This window comes from Poromitra crassiceps (genome assembly GCF_964638095.1).
Source record: "Poromitra crassiceps genome assembly, chromosome: 19".
In the NCBI taxonomy this organism is placed as follows: Eukaryota; Metazoa; Chordata; class Actinopteri; order Beryciformes; family Melamphaidae; genus Poromitra; species Poromitra crassiceps.
In genome coordinates, this window is record NC_139646.1 from 13036573 (window position 1) to 13053526 (window position 16954).

The following is a 16954-nucleotide window of genomic DNA, read 5'->3' on the forward strand; positions in this document are numbered from 1 at the left end:
CAGTACTGCCTGAAATGTGTTAACTCGTGCAGTAACAAACCTCTCACTCGCACTGCACCATCGAGGTCTCTTGAGAATCATCCTCATAGCATCGTTATATGCCACTTGTAGTTTCTGCAGGCTTGCTTTTTTGTAACTTGACCACAAGTGGGCAGTGTAAAGCGGAGTACAATAGGCTCTGAACAAAGTCGCCTTTACATTATACGAACACATACCGGACTTATGAATGCCCTATGTAGTAGTGATTGATCATTGTCATTGATCAATGTCATTGATCATTGTCCCAGTGTGTGTAATACACAGAGCGACACATTGCATATTCGCCAGTGTGTAGAGCAAATTACAGTTAGGACATTTCACATAGTACTGTACAGTATACATTATACACCACATATACTGAGAGGGAGCACACACAGCACAAACGAAGTCACTCACTACTAGGGATGTTCATTTTGAACAATTTCCATAATCGAAAATCGGGAAAATGAACGATCGATTATCGATAGCATAATAATAATAATAATAATATATATATATATATTTTTTTTTTTACTCCGGTCTGGTAATAACGTTGCGCGTTCTCGGCCAGCTATAATGGCGATGCCGCTGTGTAGTAAGAATATCAGACACTAGCGCTGTGGCCAGGTAAACAAACATGTTACATGTCAGGTTACATGATGTAAGGCAATCGGCGTCTTCCAGCTTAGCTGACAGCACAAGAGTCAAATCAACAGGCCTGAGCCTCACTGAGGTCTCACTGAATTCCCCATGTTTAAAACAGTTTTGTTGGCACAAAGGCCCGTGCCCAGCCAGAAAACTAGAGACTATATGAAGCTCCACCTCACGTTAGTCGGCTGTGCAATGGAGGGGGGCGAGGAGGAACGAATTCCACCCAACCCTAGTCCAGCAAAAAAAAAATAATAATAATAATAATAATAATCGATCAAAATTCCACATGATCGAATCAATTCCTTAACGATCAATTATCGATTTTCGATAATTGATGAACATCCCTACTCACTACTTCATGACAGTCACTGTTACTGCGCTGACCTCACAGCACCTCTTTCACATTCCTCAGCAGTGGTGCGTGACACGCTCGTGCGAGCATGTGTGCTCACCATCAAACACCTTAGTGCTGCAAACTCTGGGTAACTTGCTGGATATGTATGCGTCATGACAACAGCTCTCTCTCTGTATCTGTCTGCCTCTGTCTCTCTCTGTCTCTCTCTTTGTCTCTGTCTCTCTATTGCTCTCTCTCTTTGTCTCTCTCTGTCTCTCTCTCCCTCTCTCTGTCTCTCTCTTTGTCGCTGTCTCTCACTTGCTCTCTCTCTCTCTCTCTCTCTCTCTCTCTCAGCCTCTGGTTTTGGACCAGGACTGTTTGACTCTGTGCTCTCGGGACCTCAGACTAGAGAAACGCACTCTCTTCAGGTACAGAGATATGCAGTCATCATCAGTTTTGTATTCTGCCTTTCATCAAATATTCACAATATCAAAACAAGAATTACTATTAAGCTTTTATGGAACTGATACTAGGAATAAAAAACTAGAATGAATGTGGGTCTTAGATCCTCAATTACCACTAACCCCACTGCCACAGAGAAATCTATGGGAAATGTTTATTGTCTTATCTGTTGTCTCCTTTTCCAGACTGGACTTGGTACCGATTAACCGTTCGGTGGGCCTAAAAGCCAAGCCCACCAAGCCAGTGACCGAGGTTCTCAGGCCTGTGGTGGCCAAGTACGGTCTGCACCTCTCTGATCTGGTGGCACGCGTTGTAAGTGGCCCTGTTCAGTTTATCTGTTCAGAGAGAAAGAATGTAACATACAGACAGAACGTAACAGACAGGCTTTGTAAGGCCATGTTCAGACTAGGAGGCCAAATCTGATTTGTGAACTTTAATGACCTATTATTGATTCTATCTAGATTGGTTTTATGAGTCTGGACGCTCCAAGTCTGATTTGTGTCACTTGTCCCAAACCACATATGGAGGTAGTTTCCAATCTGCTTTCGACTGATGTGACTTCAGTGTGGATGCGCTGATCACCCAAATCAGATTTGAGAGTGTCTTGCAGGGGGCGGGGACTTGAAGAGCAGAGAGCAGACATGCAAACACTGCCAGAAACATTGTATGTTGGCTCATTGGCTCATTGTATCTGGACACACAGATCCGACTTGAACACTTGCCCAAATCAGATTTGTGGCAGTGTGGACACACTCCCAAATCAGATTTGGGAAACCAATCAAGATAATGATGATTAATGACTTTAGCAGCAAATCGGATTTGCCTGTAATGTGAACATGGCCTAAGTGGCCCTGTTCAGTTGATCTGTTCAGAGAGAAAGAATGTAACAGACAGAACGTAACAGACAGGCATTGTAAGTGGCCCTGTTCAGTTTATCTGTTCAGAGAGAAAGAATGTAACAGACAGAATGTAACAGACAGGCATTGTAAGTGGCCCTGTTCAGTTTATCTGTTCAGAGAGAAAGAATGTAACAGACAGAATGTAACAGACAGGCATTGTAAGTGGCCCTGCTCAGTTTATCTGTTCAGAGAGAAAGAATGTAACAGACAGAATGTAACAGACAGGCATTGTAAGTGGCCCTGCTCAGTTTATCTGTTCAGAGAGAAAGAATGTAACAGACAGAATGTAACAGACAGGCATTGTAAGTGGCCCTGCTCAGTTTATCTGTTCAGAGAGAAAGAATGTAACAGACAGAACGTAACAGACAGGCATTGTAAGTAGCCCTGTTCAGTTTATCTGTTCAGAGAGAAAGAATGTAACAGACAGAATGTAACAGACAGGCATTGTAAGTGGCCCTGCTCAGTTTATCTGTTCAGAGAGAAAGAATGTAACAGACAGAATGTAACAGACAGGCATTGTAAGTGGCCCTGCTCAGTTTATCTGTTCAGAGAGAAACAATGTAACAGACAGATTAGGCAATGTAAGAGAGGAAGGCGTCCTAATTTCATCAGATAGGAGAGCTGAGCACACAGAGAGACATCTTAAAAAGTCTTTATTTGGTGCAGCTCAACACACTGACGTTTCGACAGCACAGTGTCTTCTTCAGAGTGAAAAGCATTGGAATCACAGTGTGTTTGTAGTTTGTAATTTATTTATTTATTGATCGATCAGGGACATTACACATGAATCAACCACAAGGTAAATGTGCCGGTATTAGCCAAGGGGCTAATTTTCAACTGTCATTCCTGCAGCCAGATGTCATAAACCATTCACTATAAAAAAAAAACTAGAAGTGCACTCGGAGATTGCATACATGATATGTAAATGTGAGTGGGATCAGAACCATAACCCTGACCCACCAACATCCCCCCCAGCCACTCCGCCTACCCACCCCTCGAATTACGACTCTCTCCGACCTTCCTCAAAAGTAAGAGTAAGAAAGGCTAATCTTCTCATTCAAACCTAAGGGTTTTGCTAAGTTACATTTAGGAATATCAACACCTACAGAGATAGAAAATCTATTTGAATCAGATTATGTAGGCTGGAACACCAATTAATACAGTCAAACAATGGATTTTTTTAAACATACAACTGCTGTATTTTTTTTTATATATATACATTTTTTGCAGTTGAGAATTTACTGATTTCTGCGTTTGTTTGTCATTGAGGTATAATCCATTGTTTGACTGTATTAATTGATGTTCCAGCCTACATCATCTGATTGAAATAGATTTGGCTGTAATCCTGATCAGTGAGCGCCGGTCCTTATCTCCAAAACTAGTTTTAGTGCGTGAACTCTCTCAAGTTTGTCCTATTTTCCTTTTTCTTTGTGTGTCTGTCTGATGCAGAGTATTTCCTGTTTGTTTGTTTGTTTGTTTGTTTGTGTTTGTGTGATGCAGAGTGGGGAGTCGGAGCCATTGGATCTCGGTCTTCCTATATCCAACTTGGATGGGCTCAGAGTGGTGTTAGATGTAGCAGACCACACTCCTGGAAACGGTAAGGAAAACACACACATGCGTGTGCGTGCATGCACACACACACACACACACACACACACAGTTTCTTTCAGTACCATCAACAAAGAAATCACAACTGCGGCGTCTCATTAATAACAGCCCAGGGTTTTCCCTGCATTTAGGGGGGGTGGGTGGGAACTAGTTTTAGCCACCCCCAAAGGAAAACACACCCTGACAGTGACTGATATATAGAGTTCAGGACAACCCTGACTGTATACTAACTCAAAATCAAGCATGTTTACTGTATCATCTTAGAGAATTTCAAAGTTAAAGTCTCACATTTGTGCGTTCAAATGACTTCATGTCATGAAACCTTCTGTGTGTGCTGTGAAAACACATTGCTCCATCATTTCTGACAATGACTGATATATTTGTGTTCAGGATAATGTTGACCAACCCAAAAGACAAATGTTCGCATGACAGTATGCATGACAGCTCAGTGGCCTTGTGGTTTGAGTGTCCGCCCTGAGACTGGGAGGTTGTGAGTTCGATCCCCGGCCGAGTCATACCAAAGATTATAAAAATGGGACCCATTTGCCTCCCTGCTTGGCACTCAGCATCAAAGGGTTGGAATAGACTACTTGCACAACTCCACTACTTCCTGAAATGAGTAGGGCATCTTGGTTTCCTGTCCTACACTATTGGATGAACTGATTAATGTCAGGTGTGCCTGATCACTGTTGTTGTGACTGCAGCAGTCAGGCACACCTGACATTAATCAGTTCATCCAATAGTGTAGCACAGGAAACCAAGATGCCCTACTCATTTCAGGAAGTAGTGGAGTTGTGCAAGTAGTCTATTGGGGGGCCAGATCACCATATGATTCCCGAGCGCGGCACTGCTGCCGCTCACCGCTCCCCCAGGGGATGGGTCAAATGCGAAGAACAACTTTCGCACACTCAGGTGTGTGACAATCAGTGGGACTTTACCTTTACCTTATGATCATGCTTACTGTCATGCGTACAGTAGTCACCCACCAAAGGGCCATTCTGTCTTGTTTGTACCAATTTTAGTATCAGCAATATCACTATACCATTTCCCTTTCTTTCATTTAACAGACAAACAGAAGGTCACTCCTTCTAAGAGCCATGTCACGCCCTCCACAAGCAGAAACCAATCGGCAACAGTAAGAACCCACTTCCTCCTTTACTTCACGGTTCCCTCTCGCTCCGGAATGTTCCATAACCCACCGAATGTCTCTACCCACTGGTTGATGATGTCACGCTACTAAGTGTCTCTCTTGCTGTCTTCAGTCACCCATGTGTGTCTTTTTGCAATGTGTTAAAACATGTGCGCAGGTGTATGATGTGTGTGTCGGGGAGGGATCGGGCTGTATGTGACTGCATATGTGCACTGCTGGGTGGCCGAGAGGCTCGTCTCACACTCCAGGTTCCTACCTGCCGCTGAATGCAACGTCAACTTTCCTTTCTGGTTTTCTGGTTCTCCTTCTTCCGATGATAAGGCCACTGCACAGGGGATACAAGCCCAGCTAAGGCCACTGCACAGGGGATACAAGCCCAGCTAAGGCCACTGCACAGGGGATACAAGCCCAGCTAAGGCCACTGCACAGGGGATACAAGCCCAGCTAAGGCCACTGCACAGGGGATACAAGCCCAGGCTAAGGCCACTGCACAGGGGATACAAGCCCAGCCATGTAGACACAGCCTTTGCCAGGTGGCACAGCCTCCAAAAGCTTCCTTTATTTGTCTGGATACCTGGAAAGGATTTGGTGGTGGTTGCACTTTGGAATGCTACGGGAGGTTTCTTTGTTATGAATGGGGTTTTACGGATTGATGGCCGCCTGTAGTAGTCGCGTATTGGCGTCTTAAAATATTCTATAATAATTCACCTTAAAACGGGCTATTCCCTGCTTTTGGGGGTAGTAGTATGGCTAGTAGTAGTGGAGAAGACGTCTCTGGTGTTGGGGTGTGTGTCACTGTTGGCCTACATTTCGGTGATGCTTAGTGCACTGTTGCCATCATCAGCGTTGGACATTTTGGGTGTCTGAATGGAACATTTCACACCTGTCTTTTAATTCTAATTCATCAACCAGCAAATACTGTATAATGTATGATTTACAAATATTTTCAGTTAAAGTCCCTGGAAACCAGAAATATTTTTTTATTATTTAGCATTTTGAGTTCATCACATCACAGGAACCTATGTTAATAAGCCACCAGCCAAATTTGAACGATGATGAACGTTGCAAAGTATATACAAGTATATACATTTAGGTTTGATAGTCATGGCAAAAGTCATGAGAATCAATTAGATTTTAGAGTGTATTTTCTCCTGCGGACTGTGTGGGTGTGTCCCGTCTGCAGCAGGTCTCTCTCTCTCTCTCTCTCTCTCGGAGGAGACCTGCTGGAGGAGACCTCTCTCTCCGTTAACGGAGAGAGCGAGAAGGAGAGAGAGAGAGAAGAAAAGAGAGATGGAGTGTGTGTGTGTGTGTGTGTTCGCGCGTTGCAGACAGAGAGGGTTTACAGAGAGGAAGAGATCTCTGCCGCTGCGCTACTGTGTGTGTGTCAGTGTGTGTGTGCGCGCGTGCGTGCATGCGTGTGTGTGATTCGATTAAATCTTATGACGTGATAAGATCATGCATTTTAGCACCGCGCGCACCGCTCTCTTCAATGAGGAAATGGAAATCCAGACCTTGTAGAAAAGTGTCGATTTTTGGGGTTAGGGTTGAAAGTAATGTCAATTAATTTCTGAGGCACACAATTACTCACATAAGACCCTAAATTTAATAGTTAGAAGGTTTTTGTGGATTTTGCTTTCCAGGGACTTTAATGTCATTGATAATCAGTCACATCAGGGCAGCAATTTTCCATTTGGCATCTCTCCATATTGAATTGCCCAACCCCCTATTGTTGTCGTGTTTACAATTTGCTTCTTTCTCACCATCAACAACACTGGTCCCCATTTTTTTTTTTTTTTTTACAAATTGACCCCTTCCTCCCTTCATTCCTTGTCCCCATACCAACACCATCATGTCCCTTGGCCATCTGGGCTCTAATGGCCCACTCCGCTCTCCTTGTGGCACCCAGGGGGAGGACAGGCCGTCAGGGAAAGCCGGCTCGGCCCACCCCTATAGGGAGAACGGCAAGGCTGGGCCCGGCCCTGCCACAAGCAGCCAGCCTTTACCCAACCACTCTGTCTCTCTCCATAAGGCTCCGGAAAAGAGAAAGCAGAAAAAGATTAATATAGACGAAGCTGAAGGTAAAGAATAAACAACCTCCCTCTTTCTGTCTTTGTGATCTCTCCGCTCCCTGTAGCCCTGTAGCCTTGCTGCTATGGTCACACTAACCCTTTTGCCTGTCTGCAGTATTGCAGAAGCAGCACCAATGCTTTCAGAGCTAGCTAGCTACATGTAGCACAGTCACCTCCTCTCACAATGTATGTAGCTTTGACTTGTCTAACTGATTAATGCACACGCTCTTCTGCATGTTCTCTGAATTACAGTGAATGTTTTGTCAATGTGTTGTACGGGGGCATTATTCATTGGAATGCGTGTGTATGGTTTGTGTGTGTGCGCATGCGTGCAGAGTTCTTCAACCTCATATCCAAAGCTCAGAGCAACCGAGCAGACGACCAGCGAGGTTTGTTAAACAAGAGCGACCTGCAGCTCCCAGAATTCCTGCGCCTGTTGCCGGCGGCAACCAGCCGGGCCGTCCCCCCTCCCTACGACCTCGAGCCCACTTGCTCCACCCCTAACTCCCGTAACCCTGGCGGCGGTCGCCGGGGCAACAAGGAGAACAACAACAACAACGACAGAGGAGGAGGAAGCTCCTCCCACTCGCTCAACGCGAGTCACCAGTCACAGAGCTTGGACTCTTCGCTGGGCAGCGGGAGCGGAGGGGGGAGGAGAGGCAGGCCGCCGCCCCCCTTCCCCGGCACCCTCTCCCCCATCCAGCCATCTCAGCAGGGCCCCCAGCGCGGCCTCCCCCAGGACTCCGGCAGGGGAGAGTCCGTCCAGCGCGGCCTCCCCCAGGACTCCGGCAGGGGAGAGTCCGTGCAGATGCTGGAGGAGGACACCCTGTCTGACCTGACTCTGGTGGGAGAGGCAGACATTAACAGCCCTAGCCTCACCTACGTAACTCCCTCTGCCCTGCCATCCAAACCCCGCCCGCGACCCCAACAGCAAGCACAGGACGATTGGCACAGCTCAGGTACTTCCCCCGTGTGAACTTTTTGACCGTTTGATCATGTGAACTTTCACCTCCTTCCTTCACATGAGTGGGATTGGAAACCCACTAAACTGATCTAGAATCAGTTTGAAGTCCCTTGTGAGACCGGGGAAACTTATGCCTGGTCTGTGGATCTGTGTGGCTGCTCCCAGAATGCATCCTGCTCTCCTCCCTTCATTTGAGTCAATAGTCATGTCACATTTTTAATTTAAATCACTTTCTACAGTACAATCTAGATGACATTGAGAAGTGTTATTCCCCAAACAGAGTAAGTTAAGGTATCAAGACAAAAATACATTAACTGATGTTAATAATGGAGCCAAAATGTTTAAGATTGTAATATTGTGGATATAGTAAGTTGAGATTAAACTGTATGATGGCGTGCACTGCACTCATTTATCTTCTCCCCAGTACTAGCTGTTGCTGTAGGAAGTAAGACCACAACAGATGTAACATAATTGGATAGGTGAAATAAAGGACCACTGCACTGCATCACTCATAGCATTAGCTCATTTATGACATGAAGAGAGGAAAAAAGGATGCATTCAGAGGAACTCCTGTCTGTAACTTCTCCCTGGACTTTCCCTCTGTGGTGGGTATCTGTGTGAACCTTTGAGTGGACTTGCTGTGGATTTTCTCTGGAGACCGAAGCTCAAGGACAAGCTCAGGACTAGTCCAAGAATTGGTGAAGACCAGTGCCAAACTCCCTCCTCCACCCCTAGAATCTAACAATGCACTTTAGCCAATCACAAAAAAGAGACTTTACACGCAAATCTTGCTTTTTTTTTAATCTTGTTTTCTCCCTGTTTATTTGTGTTGTGCTTGGATCTAACGCCTGTTCCATGCCATGGGAAGGTTATCATACATTCAGAAAACAATCACTAGCTATTCCAAATCCAAAATGGATCTTGCGTACTACAGTACGTACTCAACGCTTCATTAGCACACTTTTAAGTGGACCTTGCTTAGGCGATAAGGTGTTACTTTAAACCTTGCCTGTTACACGCTTTGTTCCAAGTGGAGCAAAATGTTGTGCTGACGCCGAGGCTGACCTCGCAAGTACACACACACACACACACACACACACACACACACACACACACACACACGCTCAGCTGTTCCTAAATCACCTGAGGACAGTACATTCTTTGTTTCTCTCACCTCAGGCTGTTCTCGTGCTGGTGGTTAAAATGGAACACACTGCGCACACATCACGCTGTCTGTCTGTCTGTCTGTCTCTCTCTCTGCCCACACGGTCCAGACATTTCTGCACATGCCCCTTTTTCCATCCCTTTTTTCGTGGATCGGTCACTCTGGCCTCGCTGCATCACTGTCAATCACATTCTGGATTACTCTCTCTCTCTCTCTCTGTCTCTCTCTCTTTCTCTCTCTCTCTCTCTTTCTCTCTCTCTCTCTCTCTCTCTCTCTCTCTCTCTCTCTCTCACAATTATGTTTTGGACTGCTTGTCCTTGCAAGGCCTTGACCAGAAGGATCGGACTAACAAGTCAAAACGTTTAACTTTTAAAGGTTTTTACTCTTATTTTATCATGTAATATATTCCCAAGAAGACATTAATTTATCCCACGCTTTTTCAATTTTTTTCCGTGTATCAATGAAAAGTATTAATTTGTATATAGTCAAACTTTTTGAATTCACCGTATTACTGTACTCATTGTCGAAATCCAATGATCCATGATGTTTCTTCAGTTGTGTCATGATAGACATGATTTGTGCTCTGTTCTGTTCCATTAGGATTGACTGTACTATCTGTAAATAGATCTAATAAATGCTCTAGAGGTTGAAATCACTCATCCATTCCTTTCTTAGACCCCATTTACACCTGGTATTAAAATGTGATCTGTATCCGGATACATTATCCAGATAATCAACGATCCGATCTTGCCTTTGCATTTACACTTGGTATTTTAAATGCGTTGTCCTTATCCTCATTGAGATCAGATCTCACATATAGCTGTCAGAGGTGAAAGAGAAGTGTAACTGGTCAAAATGCATAGGCTAAGATGCTCAATGCTGCCAAAAGCAGACCTGAGTAATAAATAGCCTACCTACCGATATGTTAAAAAGTTAAACAAACTTTATGCACATTTATTGGTAGGAGAGAAAAAACTTTAGGCACCGAGGTCTGCTATTTCCTTTTACCACCGATGAAGGTGGAAGTAGCTAATGAGTAAACCGTCTTGGTTTCTTCCCATCTCTGTACATTAATCTGGAGTGACACACCACAAATCCCCTCTCCTATCTTTAGGATGCGAGCATGTTGTACGGATTTTGTTTACACCTAGCTAAGATCCGAACACAATGCCAGACTACCTCCCGATGGGGTGGTCAGCAGGGACGGCGCTACACCGGGGCAAGGAGGGGCTATAGATTTTGGATAATGGTTATCATGATATGGCACAAGTGTTTTTTTCCTGCTTTTAAAGGCTGCATTACAGTAAAGTGATGTGATTTTCTGAACTTACCAGACTGTTCTAGCTGTTACAGTATATTCAGGGATTTCTACTAGGCTAGTGCATACACAGTTCAGCTGGGTAGGCTAGTGCATACACAGTTCAGCTGGGTAGGCTAGTGCATACACAGTTCAGCTGGGTAGGCTAGTGCATACACAGTTCAGCTGGGTAGGCTAGTGCATACACAGTTCAGCTGGGTAGGCTAGTGCATACACAGTTCAGCTGGGTAGGCTAGTGCATACACAGTTCAGCTGGGTAGGCTAGTGCATACACAGTTCAGCTGGGTAGGCTAGTGCATACACAGTTCAGCTGGGTAGGCTAGTGCATACACAGTTCAGCTGGGTAGGCTAGTGCATACACAGTTCAGCTGGGTAGGCTAGTGCATACACAGTTCAGCTGGGTAGGCTAGTGCATACACAGTTCAGCTGGGTAGGCTAGTGCATACACAGTTCAGCTGGGTAGGCTAGTGCATACACAGTTCAGCTGGGTAGGCTAGTGCATACACAGTTCAGCTGGGTAGGCTAGTGCATACACAGTTCAGCTGGGTAGGCTAGTGCATACACAGTTCAGCTGGGTAGGCTAGTGCATACACAGTTCAGCTGGGTAGGCTAGTGCATACACAGTTCAGCTGGGTAGGCTAGTGCATACACAGTTCAGCTGGGTAAAAATAGTTGCCAGACGGGCGTCACATGCCAATTTGCATGTTTTGACTCTGATGGTTTTGGCTCCAGTTTGGATCTCTTTATCAGTTTCTCATCTTGCTGCTGATTCCTCTGATCCATGTCCACTGCCAAGGCTATTCCAGCTCCAAGGACCATGTGCTAAACTGAGGGACTGCTGGCCACACTACAAGCCTTGGCAGGTGGCACACCCATCAAAGTCTGAGGACCAGAGGGAGATGTTTCAAGGGGGTAGTAGTTGATGTGCAGCTGATTGAATGGCAAATGATGTCAACGGTTTAAATAAACAGCAAAGCAGGACAACAATTTAACTAAACAAAGGTCATCTAATAAATCTCACTTAACAACAACCTTTTTCTAGAGGCAAATAAATAAGAAGCCAGTGTTATTTACACACTGTAAATAACGTATTTTCTGCAACGTAGCGGTTCATATCCTCGTAATATCGTCCATAAATGAACGTGATTCCGTCAATTCTCCTCCGGGCTGCTTCGGGCAGTCTCGGGCAGCCTCGGTTTCCTCATCCCTGGTCTGTGAATCCAACTTTCACCCCAAGTCCCGCTGAAGTCTCGTGAGTATCCTGCTGGGGTACAAAAAAAAAACAGCTCTGTAACACGCATTTCAGACTTATGTGTTTGTTACAGCAGGCTTTCAGTCAGTCTATCTAGTGTCGCCTGTTTCTCAATAATATTAATAATACAATTTGTTGAAGCAATAATTAGGAAAGCCATTACCGCGCGCGGGGGGGTATCTTATCTTATCTTATCTTATTTGATATTCCTCTCCTCCTACTTCTCTCTATTACATTCTTCTCTTTTCCTTTTCTCTCCTCATCGTGCGTGCGTGCATGCGTGTGCGATGAGCGTGTGTGTGTGTGTGTGCAAGTACGTGTGTGTGCGTGTGCAAGCGTGCGTGTGTGTGTGCGTGCATGTGTGTGTGTTGTTTGCAGGACAGGGCTTTTGTATCGGGGTACAAAAGGTTTTGGGGGGACTGGGCTATTAGCTATGCATGGGCTCCCCTCTGCTCAACGCCTTGTTAGGCAACCTTTGTCACACTGGGCTCATTGGTAGCCTGCAAAACAAAACCAGGTTCTGTTTCCCCCTCATCTTCACACACACACACACACAACACACACACACACACACACACACACACACACACACACACACACACACACACACACACACACACACATACAGTACATACACACAGAGCTGACTGCATCTGTGTGCGTCTTTGCATCACAAGATGATCTTTTTCAGTAGGGTTTTTCATGAGAATTATCAATGTTGCTTCTTGTGTTTGTATTTCCCCTGGGAATGACATGTGACAACAATAAAGAAATAGTTTATTGACCCCCGGGGGGAAATTGTGCAATACTGCAGTTGCTCACATTCAAGTAGGGAAATATACTGTACTTACTAGGTTCAGCGCACAATTGCCCAACTTTGCATCGCTGATGACATCACATCACAACTGCTCGAGTGACCAGACATTGTGACATCATCAGTGACATCACATTTGCTTGAGATCGCGGACCAAAATCGCAGACAGAGCCCACTTACCATCACTGATGACATCATGGAGTGCTCGAGTGACATCACTGATGATGTCATAGACGATGATGCCACTGATGATGTAATAGACAATGATGTCACAATGTCTATGACATCATCAATGACATCACAATTGCTCGAGTGTAACCAAAAACGTGAACAAAAATGTGAACAAAATCGCAGAACCCACTTACTACTACCCTTTTATACTGTATAAGCATAGGCTACGGAGATTATTAGAAGAATAGAGGCAGTATAAAAATAGAATACGATAAAATAAAATAAAAATCTGTAAAATAAATATGTGCATTATTCTACATGATTTATCAAGTACTATAGAATAAGAGAGTATGGAATACCGGTATGTATTATGTACAAAATAGTAACATATACAGCACTGTTATTGTAGTAGTAATGCAAAAAGTAAGTTTCAGGTAAAACTGCACATCTGTGGATACTGTCATTGCACATTGGATTTTTGTACAAAATACAATATTGCAATATTGGATCAGTATTGCACAGTTAAGATGTGTACTATAAAATGAAATATAATGAGGGTTGTGAAGTTGCTGATGGGTGAAATACGTCCAAGGGCCAGTTGTGTCGACACTATTTCTGCAAACACCCTTCTCTCTCTCTCACACACACACACACACACACACACACACACACACACACACACACACACACACACACACTATAGTGACTATAGTGTGTTTGTAATTTTTTACTAGTGTCCGAATTATCAACTGTTAATTTGATTCACTATATAGTCGATTATAAAATGCCCACAATGTACTGTAATTTCAATGCAATGCAGATTTGTTTACCATAGGAGAAGAAGAGTGAAGTAGTGTCCAAAACTCATTTGATCGTTGCACATATAGGTCACTGATAAACACTACTACATGGGGAATAGTTTTTCTTCTTCTTCTTCTTTTTCCTGGCATTTTTGCCTTTATTTAGATAGGACAGTAGGCAGACAGGAAAGGTGGGGAGAGAGAGAGGGGATGACATGCGGCAAAAGACCTCCCCACTATATGGGGAATAGTGAGTGAGGAAATGAGTGAACCATTTCGAACACGGCTATCATGTCTCTTTCATGTTCAAAATTTAACAATTCATTCTCCCATCTCCAAAATGTACATTCTAGCGATAAAAGTTCAAGATGCGATCGCACTTCAAACATCTTTGCATTGGTAAAAATCGGATTTATATAAAGAAACAGCATAAATGAGATACTTAGCCTACTGAGTTGCAGTACTGTACTAGATAAACAAATATGTAGAGTTAAAATGGCACTTTTTTAGTTAATTTATGATTTGCTGCCTAAGAAATAAAATCACACTTTTGTCCCATGCTTAGCATCATTCTTTTGCATTGCGTTCAATCGCATCGCATCGCGCTGAATCGCATTGTGTTTAATCAAATCGTGTCGAACCACACTGCATCGCAATGGGGTGAGTTGTATCGTATCACATCGGTAGTTGCTTCATATGTATCTTTAACGTAGTAATGCATCGAGATGCATATCGCATCGCCTCAGTGATGGAGATTCCCATTGCTAATACATTGATGAATATTTGCCATTAAGAGCATAGGAGAAAGTAGGGTTTAAACATGGGGTTTAAACCATAAGAAAACCCCTTATACAAATGTTAAGGAAGCTATAAACTTAACTAAATATCCACTTAAACTAATCTCTGGGGGTGTGGTTCATCGCTCCACAGGCACTTGAGATCTGTGATATGTGGGAAGTAACGTTTTGGGCAAATCTGAAGGGCTACGGAACCCAAGGAGCTGCATCTTTATGATTCACAGTAGATGTTATATGAATAGAGTTTTGGCTCTGCATTTCAATTCACTACCGTTGCCCATCTGCATTGTCCAAAAGAATAATTGCCAAGACAGTGTATCACTGCCTTTTAGCTTATCATTTCACATGACGCCATCTGCTGGATAGAGGAGGGACCAACTGATGGACAAAAAAAAAGAGAGTACATAATACAGAACCAGGAAGAGGAAAAGAGGGGGAGAGAAATGTTTTATTGTCTTACAAGTGAGCCAGGCCAAACTGTATATTGCACTGTGACTGTATTTCACCCACCAGAGCTGAGAGAACCGTGGAAAATGATGAAAAAAACAACAACACTGGGATGAGAAGAGCAGGGTTTAGATCAGGGGTGGGCCATTTTTTTTCTCCTGAGGGCCATACTGACTTACATCAAGTAAGTGAGGGGCCACACATTGGAGATTATACCTGCCAACACTCCTAATTATTGCGGGAGTCTCCCTATTTTTAACCCTCTCTCCCGTTGTGATTGGTAATTTCTTGTTAATCTCCTGATATAATAGTGATACAAATCCAATGGCTGTAGCAGATTCAATTTATTAACATAATTCTGCCTTTTATTGAGTTTTTGGGGGTCGTTTTGTTTTTCTTTGAGTCCGGCCCTGGGGCCGCATTTTGCCCCAGGGCCGCAAGAAATGACTGTAGAACAGTCATTTCTTACACATGAGATTACCTTTTGCCTTTTAGTCATAAAGACGATTGAAAGATAGCCTATTCCATATTTCAGACTGAAATGTTATAACAGAAGTGGAGTATTGGCCAGAATGACATTTGGACACTTATTCAGCGGGTATCTTGCATGTTGCGTTCAGGTACACTGTGTAAAAAAAGAAAGAAAAAAAAAAAAATCAATTCCATCGTGGGCCACACACGCATGCGGCCCGCGGCCCGTATTTTGCCCATGTGTGGTTTAGGTTGATGAACCCGAGTGAGGGAGGTCTAGTATATTTTGTCTCTTTGCTTCTACTTCCATCTTTCTCTCAGAATTTCTTCTGTTTTTTCTGTCACCGTCTGAACAGCCATCTCTTATTGCACATTGTCTTCTTCCATCTCTTTCCTCCTCTATCGCTCTCTGTCTCTCCACCACTGGTGGAGAGACCAGTAGATGGCAGCCTATTTTAAGAAGCGGCAAAACCTCCCTTCCCCATCATCCCATATAGATAGACAGACAGTCTGACACACAACAAGCACAGAGCACCATCCAACCCTCTTTCCCATGATATCATAGCCCGCCGCCAGCATGGGGAATATCTGTCACATCCACTTAGTTTGCTGCTGCCTCCTAGCTGGATGTCTGTGTGTGTACATGTATTTGTGTGTCTGTGTGCCAGTGTGTGAGAGTTGTCACTGTATCTATGGTGATGGAGCAGTTGGCTAAGCTGGTCATTACAGGCTGGCCATTACAGGCTGCTCATGGCTGTCAAATTGTGATATTAGAATTTTCGGAATAAGCTTTCTAATTTTCTCACGCATTCACATACAGTATACTTGCAAACACCAAGAGATAAGGAAATCTTCTACTTCGATTTTTAAGTCTGTTTTGCTTGCTTGCTTGCGTGTGTGTGTGTGTGAGAGAGAGAGAGAGAGAGAGAGAGAGAGAGAGAGAGAGAGTTCTTCTATAGCAGCCAGCCAGCATCCCAGTTTGTGTATCTACCGTGTGTGTGTGGCTTGTTTGCAGTGCTGGTGAATATCTCGTCCGTGTTGTCTTCTTAAAGCAGCGTCTTCTTCTCCAGGTAAAGACAGGGACAGGAGGCGAGGGAAGGGGCGAGGAGGGAGTTTCAGGATGCCCAACAGAAGAGCGCCACCTTCCAACGCCCTGCCCCTTCCTCCCCCTCCCCCTCCCCCTCCTCCTCCTCCCCCCCGGCCTCCGTGGTCACGCCGCAAATCCAAGTCCCCTTCATCCCGCTCCAGCAGCCACACCACGCCCAACCGGGCCTTAGACCTGGACAAAATCGGAGTAGCCGTCTCTGACTCGGAAGACGCGTGCAGGAGACCCGGCAGTGGCAGAGGGTCCCGGGATTTGCGGGGCCCCCAGGGTTCAGAGCTGGACAGGAAGTGGGAGGGCGTGGCCCTGGAGCTGCGTTGCCGTGGCGGCAGGATGAGGTCGGCGGTGTACCAGACTTCGGACGCGCCCTCCATGGTCACGGCAAAGGGGCCGCTGGAGCAGGGCGAGGGGCAGGGCAATGGTCAGGTGGACCGGAGTAAATTCAAGGCGACCTTTGTTTGA

At 44.7% G+C, this 16954-nt stretch overlaps 1 protein-coding gene across 1 annotated transcript in view; it reads left to right on the forward strand.

Moving 5' to 3' along the window:
• Positions 1 to 16954, forward strand: part of rgs12b (regulator of G protein signaling 12b) — a gene marked incomplete at both ends in the record, with an annotated part of 91692 nt that extends 74738 nt beyond the window's left edge. Inside the window, 7 exon segments of the mRNA XM_083655788.1 lie at positions 1358 to 1431; positions 1651 to 1777; positions 3865 to 3961; positions 5040 to 5107; positions 7029 to 7200; positions 7527 to 8150; positions 16461 to 16954. Coding sequence (XP_083511914.1) covers positions 1358 to 1431; positions 1651 to 1777; positions 3865 to 3961; positions 5040 to 5107; positions 7029 to 7200; positions 7527 to 8150; positions 16461 to 16954 — 1656 coding nt within the window.